This window comes from Rhinatrema bivittatum, unplaced genomic scaffold (assembly GCF_901001135.1).
Source record: "Rhinatrema bivittatum unplaced genomic scaffold, aRhiBiv1.1, whole genome shotgun sequence".
Lineage (NCBI taxonomy): Eukaryota > Metazoa > Chordata > Amphibia > Gymnophiona > Rhinatrematidae > Rhinatrema > Rhinatrema bivittatum.
The window spans coordinates 6,854-29,960 of NW_021821065.1; the positions used below are offsets into that span (position 1 = coordinate 6,854).

Consider the following 23,107-nt stretch of genomic DNA (forward strand, 5'->3'; position numbering starts at 1 on the left):
CTAATACGGAACCTAACATTGTGTAACTATAACATGAGTTATTTTTCCCTATATGCATCACCTTGCACTTATCCACATTAAATTTCGTCTGCCATTTGGATGCCCAATTTTCCAGTCTCACAAGGTCTTCCTGCAATTTATCTCAATCAGCTTGTGATTTAACTACTCTGAATAATTTTGTATCATCTGCAAATTTGATTATCTCACTTGTCGTATTTCTTTCCAGATCATTTATAAATGTATTGAAAAGCATGGGTTCCAGTACAGATCCCTGAGGCACTCTACTGTACACCCTTTTCCACTGAGAAAATTGTCCATTTAATCCTACTCTCTGTTTCCTGTCTTTTAGCCAGTTTGTAATCCACGAAAGTACATCGCCACCTATCCCATGACTTTTTACTTTTCCTAGAAGCCTCTCATGAGGAACTTTATCAAACACCTTCTGAAAATCCAAATATACTACATCTACCGGTTCACCTTTATCCACATGTTTATTAACTCCTTCAAAAAACTGAAGCAGATTTGTGAGGCAAGACTTGCCTTGGGTAAAGGTATGCTGACTTTGTTCCATTAAACCATGTCTTTCTATATGTTCTGTGATTTTGATGTTTAGAACACTTTCCACTATTTTTCCTGGCACTGAAGTCAGGCTAACTGGTCTGTAGTTTCCGGATCGCCCCAGAACCCTTTTTAAATATTGGGGTTACATCAGCTTTCCTCCAGTCTTCAGGTACAATGGATGATTTTAATGATAGGTTACAAATTTTAACTAATAGAGCTGTAATCTGCTTTGAAGTTTCACAAAAAGACAGACTGTAAATAAATGAATAAAAATAAAAAAAAGGTTAAGGAGACGTGATCACTCAGGAGAGAGGTTTTGCAGGGGAAAAAAAGAATTCCTTTTGGCGAGAGGAGGAAGCAAGATGCTTAAGTTGAGAGCACATTTTTCTGGGAGCCTCTCGTGTTAGTGAGAAGTTTGCTGAGAGATCCTGTTGAGGAATTCTGCCGAGAAGAGAGGCAGAACCCCTGCAGCATTAGAGGAGAAAAGAGGATGGGGAGGCTGAAGCCAGGATGGCAGTAGTGGCAAAAGCATCTGATGATGCCACGCGTTTTGAGATCATCAAAGTACTGAATCAGCCCAGTGCTGGTATTATGAACAGAAGACGGCAATCTGTCGGACGCGACTGGCTGGGTAGCCCTTCAGTTGATGAGTGAAATGTTATTTGCCGTCTTGATGTTGTTTCATATTGAGCGTGTGTCAGTGTGAACAACCTGCTGTCTCCGACACAGGAGCAGGACAGAAGGGGAAAAATATTCCCTTTGGATTTCTTGGAATGTGTCTGATTTGGTTATGATCTGCTATTATCGCTAACTCACTGTAATGTAAAAGTGCTTGGGAGCAGCCATCGCTGCTGTGAGAGTGCAGTTTTTGGACACAGAAAGATGAAATGAAGGCCCCTCGCACACACTTCCACCCAGCAAGCTTAAAGCTCACAGCACTGAATTTCTGAAATTTGCTTTGTGGTGAAAATGTATGAACAGGGAGCAGGAACAGAGCTGTGAAACCATCAAAATGAAGAAAGTAAGCATTGTGGGACTGGAGGAGGAAGACAAGAAGAAACTCTAAAACAGGGGATGAGAACGTGAGGCTCGGTAGCAGAAAGACACTTGTATTAGGAATTAGGAAGTAGATGGGGCTCCCAAAGTATCTGTTTGACTCCTGAAAGGCAACTGGTGTGTGTGTGTGTGTGTGTGTGGCATTGGGGGGGCCATTTTGTTGATTCGGTAGTTGTCGCCTGTTTCTTTTGGACTTTCAGTTGAATCGGAAACAGTCTTTACCATGAGCCTTTCTGCAGATCTATCCTCCCATCTAATCCAGCCATCACAGTGACAATCCATCAACTGGGCCTGAAACCTGGTACAAGTATGTTCTTAGACAGCCAGTAGGTGTCGCTGTTGCATAATGGCTGGTATCCCTCTCCATATCTGGGGCTGTGGAGGCTGCCACTGAAGCATCCCTAGCCCCTGGACACCAAAGAGCGGAGGCTGGGCTTAGCAATCAAAGCTGGACCTTCTGCATAGGAGTGCACAGCACTGTCACTGAATTGGGCTGGCCCTTCTTTCAGGCCATTTTAAATGCTCTTCAAGGATTTATGTGCACGTATTTATCAACCATTCATAATAAGAAATGAAAACTTGCACAGTTTTTCTTGTATTTTACATGTAGACAAAAAAGCCCAAAAGAGAGCATATAACAATAAAAATATAATTGAATTAAAAAGTACTAATTTGAAAAGTACCACTTACCTTGTAATGAGAAATACGTATTCAGTATCGAATGGTCAAACTAAAAGCTTGAGCATTGTGATTTGTCAGGTATCATGTGACCATGATCCTCTGATGCACAGTGAGTCACTGACCAATGGCAAGGCAGCATTAACAATACCCGATGACATCACAGTGCGCTCTAATCGCACTTGAGATGTCATCTGGGGCAGCAGACAATTGTTTTTTTTCTCATTGCAAGAAGTACAAGATACCTGGTACTAATGTGAACGTGTTGTATATCTGGGTTATCTTTCTAGTAATATGCATATATATATATATATATATATATATATATATATATATATAAAGCATTTTATGTAAAGCATTTTAAGCATATGTAAAGCATTTTAAGCTAAGTTCCTGTTTCAAGGTAAACCGATGTGATACTCCCAGTGTATGTCGGTATATAAAATCGCTAAATAAAATAAATAATACCTTAATTAAAAGAAGTTTAAGTTAAATGCCAATTCAACAGGATTGAAAGTTTACTTTGTTTATTGGAAAAGGAAGAGTCATGGAACATTTTCCTAGTATCATCATAAATGTCTTTGGGTGAGCATTAAAGGATTTTGATGACTTCTGCACTCGAGCTTCAAAATGCAGGTGGAGCTTGTGCCAAGACCCTTCTGGTGCTTAAGGCACATGACACATTTCATGTTTTATATTTTTTGCAATTCTTATTTTTAAAGCTGCCTTGCATTGTAGCCCGAGGGCACTGTGAAATAGTCCAGGCTCTCTCCCCGAGTCCAGCAGGTTTTTTTTTTCCCAGGTGCATAGTTCTGGTTCCCTTTTGTCCTTATCTGAGGACAGAGTGCCACTATGTGCAGGGGGTTTCAAGGTGAACTGCTTGGCCTTGCTGTTCAGTGCCGGGCCAAATCTCCTACCATCTGAAGCCCTGTTAGCCCGATGGGGTTTTCTCGAGGGTTGTCAGCCACTCCAGTTTCACACTGAGATCCTTATTGCATCATTATCTGGTTCGTTTACAGAGCATTAACGTGCACTCGTTGCGCTGCAAATGTGTTCTAATAACATGTGGTAGAAATTAATAGATGAAATAGTGGCCACCCTCCCTAGCCAGGGCAGCTGGGGTGCTGCACTTTAATGCCCGTCTCTGGGCCCGAGGTAAGAAGAAATGCAGAAAAACTGCACTGAAATGCAGTGCACAGTAAAAAAAAACAAAACACCCCACGTAACTCCCAATGCTGTAAACAAATGGTATACTAATGCATCGGGAGTTAAAAAGTGTGCAACCTCGAGTTAAATGTGTGCTCCGCCTTTTGCATGGGCTAAGTATATATTTTAACTTCAGAGGGGAAAAGAAGTCTTTTAGATTCCTGACTTATGTTGCAAAAAAAGTACTTTTATGTGCATAAAACTCTTATATGCCCAGAAATCATTTTGTGTGTGCATAAATCATATTTTGTGCACAGAATACAGGCGTTATGTTTGCAAAGCATGTTTTTTTGTACATAAAATCTCGAAGCACCTCCAGCTTCCTCCATAGACTAACGTTAGCCCTGGAAACTGCACGCCACCTCCGACCAGGAGTTACGTTTCCAAGGCTCAGAAAATGTGAGTGAAGCCAGTGCACCTCTCTGCATTGGGGGGGTAACAGCTGATGCCTTCATTAGCATGGGATTTTCCTCGAGAGGGCGCAAACCTTTACGGACACTGTTATCCGCACGTATTTCGTGTGCAGAGCTCTGTGTTGCATTGGCAGGAAAGCTGGGGCACACACAATGTGTGCAGAACTGTGGCTTGAAAGGCGCGCGCCTTGTTACATCAGACCCTCTCTCAGGAATGCGGCTTTCCTTTGGCTTAGATATACAGAGAAGTAAAGTAGTTCAAGATAAAAATAACTTTCTCTCTCGTGGCACTGCTGTCTGTGGGGAGGGAGTCTGAGGGCTGCACTGTCTGAGCAGGCAACTGATTGTATTACTCCCTTTACAGCTTGGAGTCAAGAAGAAGAAATACATGCCTTATAACCATCAGCACAAATACTTCTTCCTAAGTAAGTATCCTGCTCTGCCACACAGTGACAAATGCTTCCCTCTAGGGTTACTTTCCCATTCTCCTTCTCCTCCCACTAAACCCCTTCCTCGTCTCTTCTTTCACCTCCAAGGGGTTCCTCCTTAACCCTGCCGCTCTGTCATCGCCTTGCGCCGATCTTCCAAGGTTCCCTCGAAATCCCCCACTGGCCTTTGATGCGAGGGCCACCCCAGGACTGGCCAGAGAAGATCCTGGAACTGCATGTCTGTCAGTGTCTGGTTTTGGAAGGGCAGACCCTCTCGCTCCCTCGCTGAAAGAGAGATTCTTAAGGACTTCTTTTCTCTGGCATCCCAACTTTTAATGAAAAGAGGCCTCTCCATAAATGAATGTTGTTTTTGTTGAAAGGTCTATCCCATGTGGAATGTTCTATCAGGGAAGTGTGGGGAAGCCCTTAATGGTGTCATTTACTATGATGGCAGTAGTGGAACCACAGATTAGGAGATTAGTTTATGTTGCTAGGATGCAGGAATCTTTCTGTAAGGATAAACTGTGTCTAACTTGAAAGCAGATTGCGCCCTAAGAGGCAATCAATTGTGTCAAAGAAGAGCAAAGAAAAGTTGGATGATCTTTAAGCTTGCCTCAGTTTGCCTGGCTGACGTTGTCAGGTGATGTTTCCACTGTGATACCCAAGTATTCTTACGCAGAGCCTTTTATCACCACAACTTGCAACCAGGCCGTGGTGACCTTGGAACAGTTTGTACATAATTGTGGCTTATGAAGTGGTGGCCCGACTTGGGATATTGTTAGATCCTACTCCAGTTTTAATGGCCCCCAGAACCTTCTCCTTCTCTTCCTCCTCTTTCTTCACTGTCCTTGCATTTAGCTGTATCCTTAGACAGAGTTAATCCTCCCTAGTCACAGAAATATCACATATGGTGGCAGAGAATGACCTTTCTTGGAAGGCTGTTCCGTCTGTTAACCACCCTTTCGGCTGGACAAAGAAGAAAGCAAATAAATGACTAGATAGTTTAGGCTGAAGGAATTTGTTCCTCACCTGAGATATAACGCCTTTGTTCTGTGAAATCTAGAAGAATTTGTTTGCATTTCTGATTAAAAAAAAAAAGACCACATACCATAATAGTCCCTTAGCCCCTGATCCACCAAGCAATTCATCTAGTATCACGCGAGACATGTTCAAGCATTGCTGACCCAGAAGAAGCCAGGTCTGGCTTGATTACTACCAAGTGCTGTTCGTGCAGTGTTGGTCAGTGAGCTGCAGTGAGATGAGAAAACTGCAACCCACTCCGCTGCTATCACTGCCTCCTAGCGCGACTCTCAGCCCTGACTTCGGAACCGTGCGGGGGTGTCATGGGAAAGTCGGTTTGAGCCCATCTCTTAGCTCACTGTTAGGACGCTCTGATTCAGTCTTGTCACATTTTTAACTACTGTAGAGTATGTTGGTTCGTCTGGATATTTTGGGGGATTATTTCCAGATTATTGGGTTTAGTAATGCTCCTCCCATGTTTTTTTCACTTCTCTATATTGCAGCCTCCAGTGACATTTACACTTCTTTCACAGATAGCTCCTTCTGCTCTTGGATTGGTTACCCTAGCATTGCCTTCTGGATTGCTTAATCTGGTTCCACATTCTGCTCCATTCACACTGTGGAACTGTGCTAGGGATTAAATGTGGGGTGGTTTCTGTTTGTGTTGAAGCTCAATTCTGAAGTTCCCCCACACTCCATTCTTGTAGTAAACATGCAGTTCATCCAACGTTACTTTCTTTTGGAATAACTAATCCAGGAGGGAGACCACTTTTTTGGGTGGGATTTGTCATTCCAGGATCTCTTTCTAACATGAAGCCATGTTTACTCTACCAGCTCAGAGGTATGTGTGATTCGAAAGTGGGCTGATTGAAATGTAGTGTCAAAATGTCGGGCAGGAGGGAAAACTAACTTTTCTAGAAAGTTATTTGCTGTGTAATTTGGGGTTTGTGGGCATACTCGAGGAGCAATTAGTTGTTTCCCTGGCCAAGCAGAATTACAAGGTTGAAACGGGGAGAGGGCGAGTGGGGGAGGGGAGAAAGAGTGAGGGAGGGGGGGAGTGGAACTATAGGGATGGAAAGATTGAGATCTGTGCCCCTCTTTTTCCTGCTGTAGTTGGACCACCAGCCCTTCTGCCCATTTACTTCCAGTGGTACATCTTCTACTTTGCAATCCAGCGCAAGCAGTGGGTGGTGAGTATGCAAAATGTTACCTAGGAGGCATTGCAGTCAAGAAGCAGCACCAAGTGATGACCGAAAGGCAACAGCTGGGTCTTGTGCACTAAGGAGAGTCATGATGTGACCCCTTCAATGAGATGAGTTATTTTTCATTTAGAGTGACAAAACGATGCTGTATGTGTGGCAGGTATTGCCTGTGCCAGCAATCATGCCGTAATGCACAGGGATCTTGTCAGACACGCCAGCCTGGCCGGGCAGTTGTTCATATTATAATTTATTGACTTAAAACATTTCTGAATCTCGTAATTCAGAGTATGTCATGTTAAAGTCACTATGAAGGATACGTTGAGGAAAGGTCATTGAGATGTTGCTCTGTCACACGAAACCTGAAGGTCTGCCAAAAAAATAAAATTCCTGAAAGCACCATCAAATTTAAATAAATGAAAGAAAATGCTGCCATTGGGGAAAGCATTGACCCAACTTCACCTTGACTCTTCAACTGGGGGATTATGATGCGGTGCTGTCACAATGGGGGCCTTGATGACCTTGACTGCCCTTTATTAGGTTGCTAAGAGACAATACATCTCCTCCGTTACAACCAGCAGGGCCACAATTTTTGCATCGGCAGTGGAGGAGAAGCAGAAGGGTGTTGCAGAGAGGAGGCGATGGAAGGGTACAGGGATCAGAGATGGCCAGGGTGGAGAAGACGGGGTGAGAGGAAGATGGGTGGAAGAGAAACGGAAATGGGAGATTTTGATTGGAGGGTGAAGGGAAGAAAGCAGGAGGCGAGATAGAGATGATGGTGACTAACCACAGATTCTACAGGGTACACCCAGTATTCACACATTGATTTACGTACGAGCTTTCCTTTTTGTTGGCATCCCGGTGGTGCTGTGAGTGCCTGATGTGGCTGAGGGTCAGTGCAGTGACTGATGTTCTCTGCGAGGATGCTCCAAGGGGAGGAAATGCAAAGCATTTTGCCTTATATTTCTCGAGATGGCTGCTGCAAATATTTAAGCATGCAAGTCTGGGCTGCAAGGGAAGGACTGACTGCTTTAGGCCATGAAGTTTTCTCTCTGCCACCTTCCGACGTGCACGTTGTGAGGGGTGGCAGATTTTCTCAGCCTTCACGCCTGCACTGAGACATGGAAGAGAATCACAGAAGTTGATGGTGGGTTGGGTGGGTGTTGAGGGTGGAAGTGACGCTAGGTAGATTTTTCATGGCATGACTTTTACATGCCAGTGGCGGCAGCGTCATAGGATTATTTGAATTTCCCATCTTTTCTCTCTCTCTCTGAGGTAGGACCTGGCCTGGATGCTGACCTTCTACGTTCGGCTCTATTTTACATACGTTCCTTTCCTAGGACTCCAAGGCCTTCTGGGACTCTTCCTATTGGTCAGGTAAGACTTGCCTGGAGGGCCCAGCTCTACTGGATGATCTTTCCCACTGCTTGGGAGCCTGCATGTCCCCTCCAACCACATCTTATACCAGGCTTGCATTTCTTCTTCTCTACACTGCTTCTTTCTTTCCGGTGCGGCTTTGTATTTCTTATTCCACTGCACACGTTGTTCATGGAAAATAACTGCTCTGTGTGTGCTTTTCACTGGACAGATTCCTGGAGAGCAATTGGTTTGTGTGGGTTACACAGATGAACCATATTCCAATGAACATTTATTATGACCAGAACAAGGACTGGGTTACCACTCAGGTACGATGTAGGCTTTTTGTTACTCTGTGTTGCTTCTTGGGTGAGTGGGAGAGGGGGTTGCTTCTGTGCTGTTCATCAGAAGAGCCTGGGTAAGTGATCTTTCTAGGCTCTGACGCTTTTGGAGAGGACGCGGTTGATCCCTGGATGCGAGTGGGGGGGAACTGCCGCTCCTTGTAAGGGGAGCTAACTCCGCTGTTTACTCGGTGGCGGGGAAATGGTGACTGCTGCTCTGTGTGAGAAATAAGGGGGTGCAAGAGGGACGTTAGGTTGATTCTGCTGCTTCTCAGGCTCTTCTGTTTGGGTGCGCGTGGTGGGGAGGGGGAACGGATGACTCCGCAGCTTCCTGGAGAGGGCGAATCTCTCGTTCTGCTGGTCATGAAGCCCTTCCTGCTGCTCTGTGGGGTCGTTGGGGGAGTGTATCCAACACATGTCTCCATTAGCAGAGATGAAATAGCGATGGGTGATGAGAGATCTTTAGGGGGAGGATGCCTGCTGGCCTTGGAATACCTCCGTCATGGCTTCCTGATGGGTCTCTTTTTTTCCCGTTGCAGCTCCAAGCAACCTGCAACGTTCACCAGTCTTTGTTCAATGACTGGTTCAGCGGGCATCTCAACTTCCAAATTGAACACCAGTGAGTACAGAGAGAGCATGTCTATTTATTTATTTAACATTTTTTATATACCGTTGCTCAAAAATCTATCGAAACGGTTTACAACAAATAAAATCAATAAAACATCATAAATTATAAAATTAACATAAAATTTAAAACGTAAACTGTCATTCTCTACATAAAATTTCTAATAATCCTAAAATATTCTTAAAAACAGCTCCTGTCATGTCCTACAACACTCCAGGTTCTCCTTCAGTGTGTAAGACCTAACTAAAATCCTTATAAATTCTCAAAAAAAGAAAAAACTCCCATCCTAACCTATATCATTCCAGTCTTCTTCTTCAATGCGTCAAACATGTCTAAAATTGTTAACCACCATAGGTTTTTAAAATACTCAAGTTTTCAAAAAACTAAAATCGGTCCCAATATTTACATCAGTATATTACCTTAGACTGTATAGGCTTTATTGAAGAACCAGGTCTTAAGTTCTCGCTTAAACTTTTTAAAGTTTGATTCTGGTCTCATTGGAGTTGGAAGTGAGTTCCAAATTCCCGGGCCCGCCAAGGATAGCGCTCTTTCTATAACTTGATTAAGATGTGCTGACTGGACTGTTGGTAAAGAAAGCAAGCCCTTATTTGCCGAGCGCAAATTCCTTTGAGGAACGTGTTAATTTTATAGCTGCATTCAGCCAATCCACCTGGTCTGCAAAAATTAATTTATGTAGAATACACATCGCCTTGAATTTAATGCGGTACTCTATCGGCAGCCAGTGCAATTTAATAGGTGTAATATGATCGTTCTTGCTTACCCCTGTCAGGACTCTAGCTGCCGCATTCTGATAGTAGATATCGGTAGTCCCAACAAGAGGCAGTTACAGTAATCCAGGCTACCGAATATAAGGGTCTGCAATACTGTGCGAAAATCATTAATTTCAAGCAATGGGAGAGATGGCTTGGGGAATATGGAAGCGAACGGCCTGCAGTTGCAGGAGAAGCACAGTGAGGTAGTTTGGGTTACAGTAAATATTATAGCCTCATGTCCAGTGTTACAGCCAATGCCGCTCTTGGTGTGGTTTGGAGATTAGAGTCTGACCATGCCTGGGTGACCTCACCTTTAGCTGAAAACAGTAAAGGTATGTATAGATATTGTTATTGTTTTGTTTCTCTTTATTTTAAATGAGAAGAAACATTTTGCACATGACCTGCTGTCGCAGAGGGGCACCTTCCTGCCTCTGCTGGGCACCTGGCTTATCCCCTGCCAGGCAGCAGCTGGGTCCACGCCCAGTGGTAAGGGACCGGATCAGGCCAGCGCTGGCCTCCACCTTCCACTTTTTTTTTTTTTTTTACAGCAGGGAACAGGAAGCAAGTTCCAAAAGGTTCCGGGTTGGTGACCTGCCCAAAAAAAAAAAAAAAAAATCACCTCTGTTCATTCCCCAGCAGGCACGCCCATTTCCAGCCCTGCTTTCCAAGCTCTCGGTATGTCACAAAACATTTCAGAGCTTTGTGGAATACTATTTGTACGGTATATAGACAACACTGCCCTGATTCTACCATAATCACTTTAGAAATTGTTTTAAAACAAAGTTTTCTAGAGCCTTGTACAGTAGCCACAAAGGGTTCATGTGCTCTCACACCCTCCTGATGTGACTCTTTTCCTGTCTTTTTCTTTTTCAGTTTGCCCGTGCCTTGCTCTCCTTTTGGTTTTTATGTTTAAATCTTTTTAACAATGTTATAGCATAATAACAGACAATGATCTGACAGTTCCAGCAGCAGAAAAACATAGAAATCATATTGGTGCAACCTGATGGTTTGAATTCTGAACACATCAGCTGCCTAGTAAACTTCGACAAGCGTTCTAAAGTAATAATCCCGTAACACCCATCCCCCTTCCCCCTTATATATGCTTAGTAGTCCAGCATCAACCAGTCCAAGATGATTAATAGGTATCAAATGCTGACTTCTAGCTGGAGGTGGCAGGGAATCCAGATAAGGAAGTTGGGTGACTTCATTTCCCAATCATCAATTCCATAATTAATAAACAATGAATAGAGTTTCTCCAAAAAATAAAAGATGGATTCACTTCTTGCTGCTAAAAATGCAATATAGTGGTACGAGCAACCAATAAAACTTTGGAAATCCGCAGCCTCTGCTCTTCGGAGTAAGCACGTGCCAAAGGAAAAAGTCCAAAAACTGCTAGCTGTACAGAAAGAGGGACTCCAGGAACTGAAAGAATAGTAGCCATGTAATCGATTACGTGCTTCCAAAAAGATTGTATGTTAGTGCAATACCAGAAAGAGTGACTCAAGTTTTCTTCTTCAACATTACCTGTAATACATCAATCTGAGTCCGCTAACCCCATCAGAAAAGCTGGTCGTTGCGATACATATGCCCGAGATAGTATTCTATAATAGGTTTCACATAAGTGCACATTTTGTGTTATTTTAGATATCCGCCCAAAGCAGGCCTTAAAATCAGAAAAAGAGACAGAAGTATGCAAATTCCATTTAGAACTGAGAGTTTGAACAAGTTTGAGCAAGATTAGCTAACATATGACCCATTTTATCACCATGGAGAAAACAATTTGTATTTATAATATAGAAGACTTTGATTGGTTTGTTGTTGTATCAACGTATTCAGGGCAACTTGCGTGGTCAAAGACTGCGTTTTATGGAATGGCGAGGGATCAGTAATCAGTTTCAGTTTATTAGAACATAATTGCCATTCTAACACAAGGATCTTCCTTGCCCTTATCCGTCTTTGTCTACTAACATAGGATATTATGAATCCCCTTAACACTGCTTTCCCAGTTTCCCAATACAGTAAAGGAGTGTCCGCATGCACCCCATTAAATTCAACATATTCTTTCCAATGGGCACTAAGAGAAGGCCTTATATATATATAAGAGGGAAATTTCCCCTTCTAAGAGGATCCATACAGGGGCATGGGAAAAGGAGGTATCCGAACTTAATCACAGCACACTCAGCAGGCAGACGGGGTGGACCAGGTTGTCCTTGTCTGCCAATATCTTCGGCGTTTCAGTGTCGCCTCCGTTCCGTGCACTCGCTGCTTTCCGGCCTTGTGTGCCTGCGCTGACCTCCCGACCCGCCATGCTTTATTCTCTGTGAACAGCGGCTTCTCGTCTAGGATGGCGCTGCTGGATTAGGCTCACCTCTCGCTCTTATTTCTTCTCTCCTCAGTTTGTTCCCCACAATGCCCAGGCACAACTACAGCAAGGTGGCTCCCCTGGTAAGGTCCTTGTGCACCAAGTATGGCATTGAATACCAGTCCAAACCACTGCTGACCGCCTTCGCCGACATCGTGCAGTAAGTATGTAGTGAAGCAGCCCAGACCAAAGCTTTTCCTCCGATGTCTCTTCTCTCTTCCCCTTATCCTGTCTCTCTCGCTGCTCTTACCTGATTTGCTTCATTGTTCTCTACCTCTTTTCCCCCCCTGCATCTCAGCATTTACTGTCAAAATTTTCAGCTGTGTTTCCTTCAAGAAAAAGCAGCATCGCAGTGCGTGTCCATCTCTCTGTCCGTACGCAGGTATCAGGGTTGCGCTGTGTGGCTGGAGTTCGATGAACTTCAGTGGAAGAGACTCTTACCATGAGTTTAACTAACCTGGCAAATGTTATCAAGACCCATCCACAGAAAGCAGCCCCGAGACCAGTGCACGGGCCGAGACTGGCAGATGTTTTTGATTGGGGGGGGGGCGGCAGGTGAACCCAATCCCGTAATCAATGAAGAGTGGAGGGAAGTGCAAATGTCACCCCGCCAAAGAGCAGAGCAGGGAGGAAGCCATCTCGTCTTGCCCCTCCTTGTAAGCCAAGCGCATCTCTGCTGGCCAGACCAGGAGCATTGTTCCCCCCTCCTAGGCTGACGCCCATTGGCTGTGCTGAGCTCCTGCATTGTGACATCAGCTGCACAGCCAGCCGGCGAGTTCTGGAAATGCGCAGGGTGCCAACTGGCGCAGTTACGAGGAGAGGGGGAATTGGAGGAGGTCAGGTTGCAGGAAATGGGCAGGATCAAAGGATCTAGCTTATTTTTCTAACGTTACTTCCTGTCTCGTTGATCACTGAACAATCTCTGGCTTTTGTCTTTTTTTTTTTTTTTTTTTTGCACAGCTCCTTAAAAGAATCTGGAGAGCTTTGGTTGGATGCTTACCTCCATAAATAAGAGTGAGTGAACAGACTCCCATTATCAGCCTGCCACGGACAAGCTCCACACACCGTCTCAGGAAGACTTGTTCCTAGAGAAAAGGGGTCTCTTTGCCAGGGATTTGGGGGATGGGGATGGATCGTCAGGGTAGAGGGAAGAGGTTCTTACCAGAATATGCTTCTAGGCCCTTCGCAGGGTGCGTACAAGTTCCTTGAGTGGGCGAGGGAAGAGGTCAGTAGGGATCTGAGGGCTGATTGAAATTCAGAGCAGTAATGCAAGCTACTTATGGGGCTCTGAGAGATCTTTTGCAGGGCGATTCATGGGTTTTCCTGCCGATTACATTCCATGAACCCAGCATGCTCTTCTTAAACCCCGAGCCATCCACATCCATACACCTAGAAGACTGTCGAGTTTGACAGCAGGTAGAGATGCTCCTTTGAGCTTTGTATTGATTATGGACCACATTTATAATTTAATGGGGCCAGATTTATCATTTGTAGAATGCATTCCAGATTTGGCAGCAAAAATATCCCAATGTTTTAAATGTGAAATTTGTACCAATGTTTCCCTCAGCAGAATATTGATACATCACCCCATGTCCTGAGGGAGCTGCTCTTTACTGGGCAGGAGTGTGGCTTTACCTGAATTTGCAGAAATCCCTGTGCTGTTATAGAGAAAGATCTACCTCCCCCAAGACATTAATGTATAGTGTCTATACATTTCGTATTTCATAAAAGAGACAGTTACCATGGTGAAAAATTCTCACCTGCTTTTTCACTCCACATGCCAACAACTGCAAGGGGAATTGGGCAATTTGATTGGCTGAACCACTACTGATGATTTCTGCTACCAAATAACGCCCAGCAGTAGACTTCAACCACTCTGTCACGAGTGACCGGGTTGGATCAATGAGCCTCCGACAGCGGCTCTCTCTCCTTCCTGCGTGGCGATAGCCGCAGCTCTAACAGGGTCCTCAGTCCTCCACTGCGATCCGCCCTCCTCCCAGAGCACGGGGCGCTGATAAGGGCCGGATGGTCCTGTTCCCTAGGTGCAGTCACGCCATAGCAGAAGGGCAGGAGCCTGGAACTGTGCCCAGAGCCACTGAAGGGAGGAGCCCCCCCCCGCCCCCCCCAGTACTACTGGAGCAGAGAATGCGGAGCTGGGCCAGAGCTGCCACCAGCAGGAGCAGGGAGGGTTGGAGTAAATAAGGATCAACCTTCTGGGAAGAGATGGAGATGCTGGGGGATGGAGAGAGATGAGAATGCTGGATAGAGGATGGGATGAGATGGAGGAGAGAGAGAGACCAGGCAGAGAGTTAGCACTTGCCCTCCCCCTAAAAAAAGGGTAATTTCTATGTTTGAGTTGAGTTGATCCTGTGTTGCACTCTTATTCAAAAAGTGATCGTGCACTCAAGGCTGGAGCCACCTGCTGTACAGATCGGGGGTTGGGAAACCACTTTCCCTTTTGGTGTGCAGAATATTCAGGTTTTCCTGTTCTTTCGAAGGGACACGTCTGCTTGCTCCTGAGGCAGGTGCATTACAACATGCCTCTTTTTAAAGGGACAGGCCCATCCGCGTTCATTTGCACAACCCCAGCTGGAATGGAGAAGAGAAGGGAAACGCAAGGAGAAGCGAGAGCTGCATCCGCTGGAGGCAGTAGCAGCAGGACAGCCTGGGATTTCACCTCGGAGCATTTTTCTCATTTGGTTGGCCTCTTTAGCAAAGACAGGTCTAGACTGCGGCAGCTTTTGGATCTTATTCTTCCCAAAGAGGCCGACGTGAAGGTATCAAGAATCCTAGGAGCTGGAGGTCCTCTCAGAACATCCCGACAAGATAACGTCTCACCTATGCAGTTTGCAGTAAAAGAAAAGGCGCTGAGATTGCCTCTCCAGCACTAACCTACTGGCTTCGATAGGACTCATTTATTACCGCAGAAAACACCTTCATTGACTGCAGCCGGGGCACGTCACAGATCCTTCTCGATTTCAGCTTATTCTAAATGTCAAGAAGTCAGAAAATTTCAGAGCAAGTTGTAGAAGCATTTTTTTCTCCTAAAAACAGTTATGGGCTGGAGCCATCAGTTTTATGAAAAACCTCGATTGTGGATTTTAGCTTCTATATTGTGCTTAGCCAGAAAATCTGGTTGCTGTAGATTGAATGATTTGGGAGATAATAGGTATGTCAGTGATTTTTTTTTTTTAAAGGAAATAAACATTAAAATGTAAATTAAAAAATTATGGCCAGCGTCAGTTGTCCAATCTCGTTATTTAGAGCTTTAACAGTCCATTGATTTCCACGCAGGGTAAATGAATGATATAATAAAACTATGGTTGAGCAACAGAGCCCTGCTACACAAACAGGCTGATACAGAAGGAAATGCGGGAGAGCGTTGCTCCATATTGAGCGCCCACTCTCCCGCCGCGCACCCAGCCACCTCTCCTGGGCGTGTGATTCAGTATTTAAATGAGGTGGTGCGTTAATAAGGAGGTGCTAGGGCTGCGCTATTGTCCTTATTAGCAGTAGAGGTGTCTGGCAGCGGGTCCAGGCAACTGATGCTCAATTTTACCGGCGTCGGTTTCCGAATCCGCTGACTGCCACATGTTAGGAAAACGGATGCCACTAAAGTTGAGCTCATTGACCTGGGTTCAGCCTCAGTGACTGCTCGAGGCCACAGCAGCAGGCACTAGGATTTTTCCATTCTTGGATATATTTATTTAAGAACTTTTCTATACCGGTATTCGTGGGTACATCATACCGTTTTACAGGTTACTTAACATATTACAGAGAACAAGGGTGGGGGGAATGAACGTGGAACCAAAGAACGGGGAGGGGGGGGGGAGGGAGAATAGGATAAAAAGAATAACTAATAACAAGGCATAAAAAATACTGAAGAACGGGGCATAAAATATATACATCACAGTAGGATCCCAATAGTAGCAAAACCATTCTGTTGAGAAAAGAAGTTAAATTCCCATCCCTAAATGCAAAATAAGTATAGTGGTTGTATTCGGACCTTTCATTCCTCGACAATGATTAGTGACCACTGTTTAAGAACCATAGCACAGCACAACAGGTTGTCAGGGATTTTTCAGAGGCCGCAGAGCCTGTACAAAAATAGCAGTGGGTAAGGTTCCCGATCACGAATTTGGAGTCCACAACCTACCAGGCAATGTCATTAGAATTATGTTCTCCCTGCGCGGTATTGGGTTCAGCTTTCACTTGCTGGGTCTAGCACACAACCGAGTGGTAAACTAGAAGGCCCTCACCCACAATCCAAGTGTTATCGCAATGCCGTCTCTCTTGTAGCTTGCTTTTATGACCCTTGGAGCACAGACTTTTTTTTTTAGCATTTCATCCATTGTAAACTATAATCAGAAAACTGCACTATAAATAAAAGAAGTTGGGAGCATAGCTGCCATGCAAATCCTTGGCCTGAATGAGATGCTGGATCTGGATAAATAGAAGAATTATTTTTATGCAATTTCTAAGAAGCACTTCCACTTAGGTGCCTTTCGCTGGAATGTTGTGTTTTTAGGTATTTTATATATGGTTAATTTTGTAAACTGCCATGATGCTCAGAATTACAAGCAAATAAATGATTTTAAATAAATACATGAGATATACAAATGTTAAATGTATTAAGTAATACTTTCATTAGTAAATAGTGGAGTGACAAGTGTATATTACATTCATATCACAGGGCATGCTCTGCTGTACATTTTCTAAATAGTTGCTTATTGGATGAGCTGATCTCCGGTTTTAATAAAGTGCAGCCTGACTGTCATGTTTATTTAGACAGCAATCATAAGAACTTAAGAACATGCCATACTGGGTCAGACCAAGGGTCCATCAAGCCCAGCGTCCTGTTTCCAACAGAGGCCAAACCAGGTCACAAGAATCTGGCAATTACCCAAACACTAAGAAGATCCCATGCTACTGATGCAATTAATAGCAGTGGCTATTCCCTAAGTAAAATTGATTAATAGCCATTAATGGACTTCTCCTCCAAGAACTTATCCAAACCTTTTTTGAACCCAGCTATACTAACTGCACTAACCACATCCTCTGGCAACAAATTCCAGAGCTTTATTGTGCGTTGAGTGAAAAAGAATTTTCTCCAGTTAGTCTTAAATGTGTTACTTGCTAACTTCATGGAGTGCCCTTTAGTCCTTCTATTATTTGAAAGTGTAAATAACCGATTCACATGTACTTCTTATGTACTCGTTCAAGACCTCTCATGATCTTAAAGACCTCTATCATATCCCCCCCTCAGCCGTCTCTTCTCCAAGTTGAACAGCCCTAACCTCTTCAGCCTTTCCTCATAGGGGAGCAGTTCCATCTCCTTTATCATTTTGGTAGCCCTTCTCTGTACCTTCTCCATTGCAACTATATCTTTTTTGAGATGCGGCAACCAGAATTGTACACAGTATTCCAGGTGGGGGTCTCACCATGGAGCGATATAGAGGCATTATGACATTTTCCATTTTATTAACCATTCCCTTCCTAATAATTCCTAACATTCTATTTGCTTTTTTGACTGCTGCAGCACACTGAGCGGACAATTTTAAATTATTATCCACTATGATACCTAGATCTTTTTGCTGGGTGGTAGCTCCTAATATGGAACCTAACATTGTGTAACTACAGCAAGGGTTATTTTTCCCTATATGCAACACCTTGCACTTGTCCACATTAAATTTCATCTGCCATTTGGATGCCCAATCTTCCAGTCTTGCAAGGTCCTCTTGTAATGTATCACAATCCACTTGTGATTTAACTACTCTGAATAATTTTGTATCATCCGCAAATTTGATAACCTCACTCATCGTATTCCTTTCCAGATCATTTATATATATATATATTGAAAAGCACCGGTCCAAGTACAGATCCCTGAGGCACTCCACTGTTTACCCTTTTCCACTGAGAAAATTGACCATTTAATCCTACTCTCTGTTTCCTGTCTTTTAACCAGTTTGTAATCCACGAAAGGACATCGCTTCCTATCCCATGACTTTTTAGTTTTCTTAGAAGCCTCCAATGAGGGACTTTGTCGAACACCTTCTGAAAATCCAAATACACTACATGTACCGGTTCACCTTTATCCACGTTTATTAATCCCTTCAAAAAAATGAAACAGATGTTAGGCAAGACGTCCCTTGGGTAAATCCATGTTGACTGTGTTCTATTAAACCATGTCTTTCTATATGCTCTACGATTTTGATCTGAGAAATACTGAAGGATCGCAGGATCACCGGTATATCTAGGGAGTGCTTTTCAGCTTTTCTCTGGCTCCATCTGCTGGAAGGGAGACATAACTCAGCAGTCTGGACTGATCCTGGTACGTACAGGGAATGGATGATTTTAATGATAGGTTACAAATTTTAACTAATAGATCAGAAATTTCATTTTTGAGTTCCTTCAGTACGCTGGGATGCATACAATCCGGTCCAGGTGATTTGCTACTCTTTAGTTTGTCAATCTGGCCTACTACATCTTCCAGGTTCACAGTGATTTCATTCAGTTCGTCTGACTCATCACCCCTGAAAACCATCTCCAGAACTGGTATCTCCCCAACATCCTCATTAGTAAACACAGAAGCAAAGAATTCATTTAGTCTTTCTGCAATGGCCTTATCTTCCCTAAGAGCCCCTTTAACCCCTCTGTCATCTAATGGTCCAACTGACTCCCTTACAGGTTTCTTGTTTCGGATATATTTAAAAAAAGTTTTTATTATGAGTTTTTGCCTCTATGGCCAACTTCAATTCAAATTCTCTCTTCGCCTGTCTTATCAATGTTTTACACTTAACAATGCTTATGGTTTATCCTATTTTCTTCAGATGGATCCTCCTTCCAATTTTTGAAGGATGTTTTTTTTGGCTAAAATAGCCCCTTTCATCTCACCTTTTAACCAGGACAGTAATCGTTTTGCCTTCCTTCCATCTTTCTTAATGTGTGGAATACATATGGACTGCGCCTCCAGGATTGTATTTTTAAACAATGTCCATGCCTGTTGAACACTTAACCTTTGCAGCTGCACCTTTCAGTTTTTTTTCTATTTTCCTCATTTTATTAAAGTTTCCCTTTTGAAAGTTTAGTGTTAGAGCTGCAGATTTACTTATTGTCCCCCTTCTAGTTATTAGTTTAAATTTGATCATGTGGCCCCACCACCATTGCCTCTCTCACAAAATCCTGTGTTCCACTAAGAATTAAATCTAAAATAGCTCCCTCTCTTGTTGGTTCCTGAACCAATTGCTCCATGAATCACTTTAAGGGTGCTCACAGGGCTGCCGTTTGAAAATTAATGGAGAAATTCGTTTATAGAGGTGCTATATGGCTTCACTCCTCATTTTACCTCAAACAGTGCCTCAGCTTGTGATTCAGTGCAACTCTCCCACAGGTGAGAAACTCTTGGTCTGAAGAATATACCCCCATCCCTGTGACAGAAGAAGCAGCTGCTAGGCCCTTCCTGTGCTATTATAAAATATTCTCCAAAGAAAACCCCTTTATTCCTTCCTTGTATCTAATATCACAAGGAAAGCACTTAGAACGAAACAGCCAATGCCAAAAGGAGGGGTACAGCAAGTGCACTCACAAAGTCATACTTTAAAATAATTGTATTATACAGCAGCTGATAAAACATTTACCTTTATTTATAAAGTAAAACATACATTATATATATTTTTTTCAACATCTAAAAGACACAAACTGAAAAGTATGACTGTCAGTCAGGAGGAAACTGGATTTCATCCAGTGATTGAAGACCAAAGGCAGGAGTGGGCGGCTGGAGGGCGCATTTGTCTGGTTTTATTTCCCTTTCTTGAGTTTTCCGGCTGGGGTCCCACCGGTCTTTGCTTTCTTTTTGGTGGCCCCCTTCACTTGCGGTTCTTTCCGTTTGGAGGAGCTGATGGAGCCCGTCACTTTGAAGAAGTCATCCAGCCGGCCCTGCGTGCTGCCTTGCCGGCGCTTTGCCAGTTTCTTGGCTCCATTGCGGATGCGTTCCTCGTTGAACTGCTTCTCCCCACACATGAACTCCACCAGGCCACTCTCATCTGGATCACTCCATTTCAGATCGGCGACATCTGGGTCCAACACCTCGGGTTTCAGGAAGAGCTCGCGCGCCTCTTTGTGGAGCCAGTTCTCGGGAATGGGGTACTTCTTGGAGTCCAGGTGCTCCAGGATTTTCTCAATGCTCTTGTACTGTTTAATCAGGTCAATGGCTCGCTTAGGCCCAATCCCTCGGATGGTCTCGCAGTAGTCGCTGCCCAGCAGGATGCATAGGTCCACAAATTGCTCCTGGGTAACATCCATCTCCTGCAGGACCCGGCTTAGGTGGAACTCTTGGATAGGAAGTTTCTTGGCTTCGCTAGCTGTAAGGTGTCTCAGCAACACTGGCGTCCCAAATGTCAAGGCATCCATATCCTCTGTGGCAGCTGCATAAACCTTGCCAGCTTTGACCAGGGCAGCACAGGTGGCTTCAGCCTCACAGGGAGCTTCCACATAGGGAATCCCCATCAGCTTCAACAGCTTTTTGCACTCGTCATTGTGCTCCTTGGTGACCTTCACTAATCTCTTATTGAACTTTTCAATGTTCTCCACATTACCTGCTTCCTGTGCTTCCAACAGATGCTTTTCAGCCTCAGCCCGCCTCTCACTGCGTTTTGCCAGCTCTCCAGATTTCAGCTGTGGTGGCTTCCCATCAAAAACATAGATGGGCTTGATGCCATTGTCCACCATGCGGATGGTTCGGTAGAACATGCCCATCAGGTGGCTTGTGGTCTCACCATCTTCATTCTGCAGCACATTGCCATCTTGTCGTACAGCGATCAGGAACTGGTAGATGCTCATAGAGGCATCAATGGCCACTTTCCTCCCAAAGTAGCTCTTGAAATCATTCTCCTTAACAGAGCTGGGAGCCACATCTGCGATAAGTTTTGCCAGTCCCTGAATTCCCATTCTGGTTATCAGAAAGAGTAAGGTGAAAAGAATGAAGCTCTGAGGGTTCTCTCAGACTATTCCTGTGGGCAGAAAACAGAATGCACTTTAAAATTATTCTGCTCCAACAGCAGCAAATGAACAGCCTACATTGTTCTTGAAATAATGCTGTAAACTAAAATGTCAGCCTTTTAACTTTCAAATACTAAAAGGAAGGGGCTTCCACTCAAGGCCCATGTCTGCATTAGGCAGACTTCCTCTAGAGCTGCGATTCCTGCAGAGACATCTCAGGCTAAACTCAGAAACACAAAACATCTCAACACTGTTTCAATAAGAAGCCCAAGCATTAGACTATCAGCAAAAACCTGGTACACTGATCTGGATAGTATTTGTTGGCAATCCTCTATAATCCCATTATTGTCCCCTGCTACTTTCCCCTCTCCTCTGTCCTGTCACTCAGTCTACTCACTTCTTGTTTTATCTTGTGGCCGGACCCTCCAGTCTACCCTAGATATCTCAACATTTTGAGCCTTCCATCCCCCTTGCCTTCCTCTCACCTTGGAGAGCTGGGATTAGTCATTCTTGCCTTTATAACCCAGCCATTTTGTGTTTTATGGTGTAGTTAGTTCAGGACAGGCACAAGCAGTACAGATGTCTGTTTTCAGCCTCCCTGCATCAGGCTTTTGATTTTTGAAGTAAACTTACTCCATGCACTCCCTGAGAGAGGGTTGCTCTGTTATTAGTTGCAGTAAGGAAACTTTTTGCTAGAACCCTTTTGGAACTGAAGACCAGTGAGCCCATTCACTCCCTGAATGTGACAAGCACCTGTGGTAGGCTTGGCAGCATGAGACATTTGATGGCCAGAAGAAACCTATTTTACAAAAGGGACTGTGTTTAAATTTTGCTCGTTTGAGGGAAGGTCATCCTCGCTGGCTAGACCCTGAGGGGTCTAGCCAGCGAGACCAAGTAAGAACTGGAGACCAAGTAAGAACTGGAGACTCCCACCCGGATCTCCACCTATATGGACCATGACACTGGGCTAGGTGTTTAAGAATGATCCGAGGACTCAGGAAGGTCTGTTTTTCTGTACAAAAGGGGGACCCCTTTCTTAGGCTTCCCGGTAGGCTGCTGGAAGAGCTTTTCTGCACATTTACATCATCAGGGGAAACTCTGCTTAAATTGCTGAAGTAAAAGCCACCCATACCTGTATAAAATCCAACTGTAACTGCACATTTATGGATAAGATGGACTTTAATTTGACTCTTAATCAGTAACATTATTTAACACCCAGTGCCTTGTCCTGCCTGGTTTATCCCAGCATCTCCCTCCAGGGGATGCCTCCGCTATCAACACACACAGGGATTTACACACCACCGTCTGGGCCATAAACGTTTTCCTGCATAAAGCGCAGTCAGTGAGGATATCTCCAGCAAAACATTCGAACGGCCTCAGACGATTTACCCTCTCCTCCCTCCGTGTCAATTCTTCCCAGCCTATACTTTTGCTATTTAATCGCCCCTCTCAAGCTCTTTCTGCGAACGTCTACCTCCTCTTCTTGGGCTCCAACTCCAGGTATTTCTCCCGGCTCTGAGGGTCTCTTATCCCCGCCACAAGCAGGCTCTTCGGTGGATGGCTCTCTTCTTTTCCCTAGGCTCCTCTATCTACGGGTCTCTCCCGCCAGGCTCTCTCTGGGCCCTTCTGTGGGCGGTTCTTACCTTTCCCCAGCTCTTCGGGCCTGTCTCTCTCCCGTCTCCTGGGCTATCGACGGGTCTCTCTCCTCACCACCCCTCCAGGACCCTTCTATCAAGCTCACCTAGCCTCCCTTACTTCCCGCCACTAATAGTCCGCGCGCTTACATTACGTCCACGTGACTATTCTCTGATTGGTTGCAGAGTTTTAACAAGCGGAACACATTTTCATGGGAGTTCTGGGAATTGTAGATTATTTGTAGTGCAAAGTATTCCGCAGGACCATCTCCAATGAACAGGAAAGAACTCCTCGGGAAAATAAAATCACCACTTTGTTTTAATTCAAAACTCGGACCCTTTCCTCCACATCCCATACATACGCGCACCCGCCTACTCTACCTATACAGCAAAACAGCAGCTTCCGGCATGCCTTGCGCAATGACGCCAGCACGTCGTGTCTTTCCATTCTCTCCAAT

General features: G+C 44.4%; 2 protein-coding genes across 4 annotated transcripts; one reads left to right on the forward strand and one right to left on the reverse strand.

Annotated features, from left to right (window-relative positions):
• The first annotated feature begins 4,231 nt into the window (after positions 1–4,231).
• Positions 4,232–15,257, forward strand: LOC115082420 (acyl-CoA (8-3)-desaturase-like). The gene is made up of 8 exons (XM_029586654.1): positions 4,232–4,339; positions 6,476–6,552; positions 7,841–7,938; positions 8,150–8,246; positions 8,798–8,877; positions 12,053–12,178; positions 12,979–13,032; positions 14,517–15,257. The coding sequence occupies exons 1-7, from the start codon at positions 4,303–4,305 to the stop codon at positions 13,028–13,030; spliced, it is 567 nt and encodes a 188-aa protein (XP_029442514.1). The 5' UTR covers positions 4,232–4,302; the 3' UTR covers positions 13,031–13,032; positions 14,517–15,257.
• A 4,383-nt stretch (positions 15,258–19,640) lies between these two features.
• LOC115082418 (flap endonuclease 1-B) lies at positions 19,641–23,061 on the reverse strand. Of its 3 annotated transcripts, none has more exons than XM_029586648.1 (2): positions 22,800–23,061; positions 19,641–21,026 (listed from the first exon to the last, which is right to left on the reverse strand). In XM_029586648.1, exon 2 carries the CDS (start codon positions 20,962–20,964, stop codon positions 19,816–19,818), a length of 1,149 nt encoding a protein of 382 aa, XP_029442508.1. In that variant the 5' UTR covers positions 20,965–21,026; positions 22,800–23,061; the 3' UTR covers positions 19,641–19,815. The 3 variants fall into 3 exon arrangements, with proteins under 3 accessions (XP_029442508.1, XP_029442507.1, XP_029442509.1); XM_029586647.1 differs by lacking the exon at positions 22,800–23,061 and adding an exon at positions 22,659–22,793; XM_029586649.1 differs by lacking the exon at positions 22,800–23,061 and adding an exon at positions 22,490–22,638.
• Positions 23,062–23,107: the final 46 nt, after the last annotated feature.

Excerpts from the sequence above, each read along its gene's own strand:
- LOC115082420 (XM_029586654.1), top strand. The coding sequence starts at position 4,303 with ATGCCTTATAACCATCAGCACAAATACTTCTTCCTAA. Across the intron at positions 4,340-6,475 it reads GCACAAATACTTCTTCCTAA|TTGGACCACCAGCCCTTCTG; the intron begins GTAAGTATCCTG and ends TTCCTGCTGTAG. Across the intron at positions 12,179-12,978 it reads GCCTTCGCCGACATCGTGCA|CTCCTTAAAAGAATCTGGAG; the intron begins GTAAGTATGTAG and ends TTTTTTGCACAG.
- LOC115082418 (XM_029586648.1), bottom strand. The coding sequence starts at position 20,964 with ATGGGAATTCAGGGACTGGCAAAACTTATCGCAGATGTGGCTCCCAGC.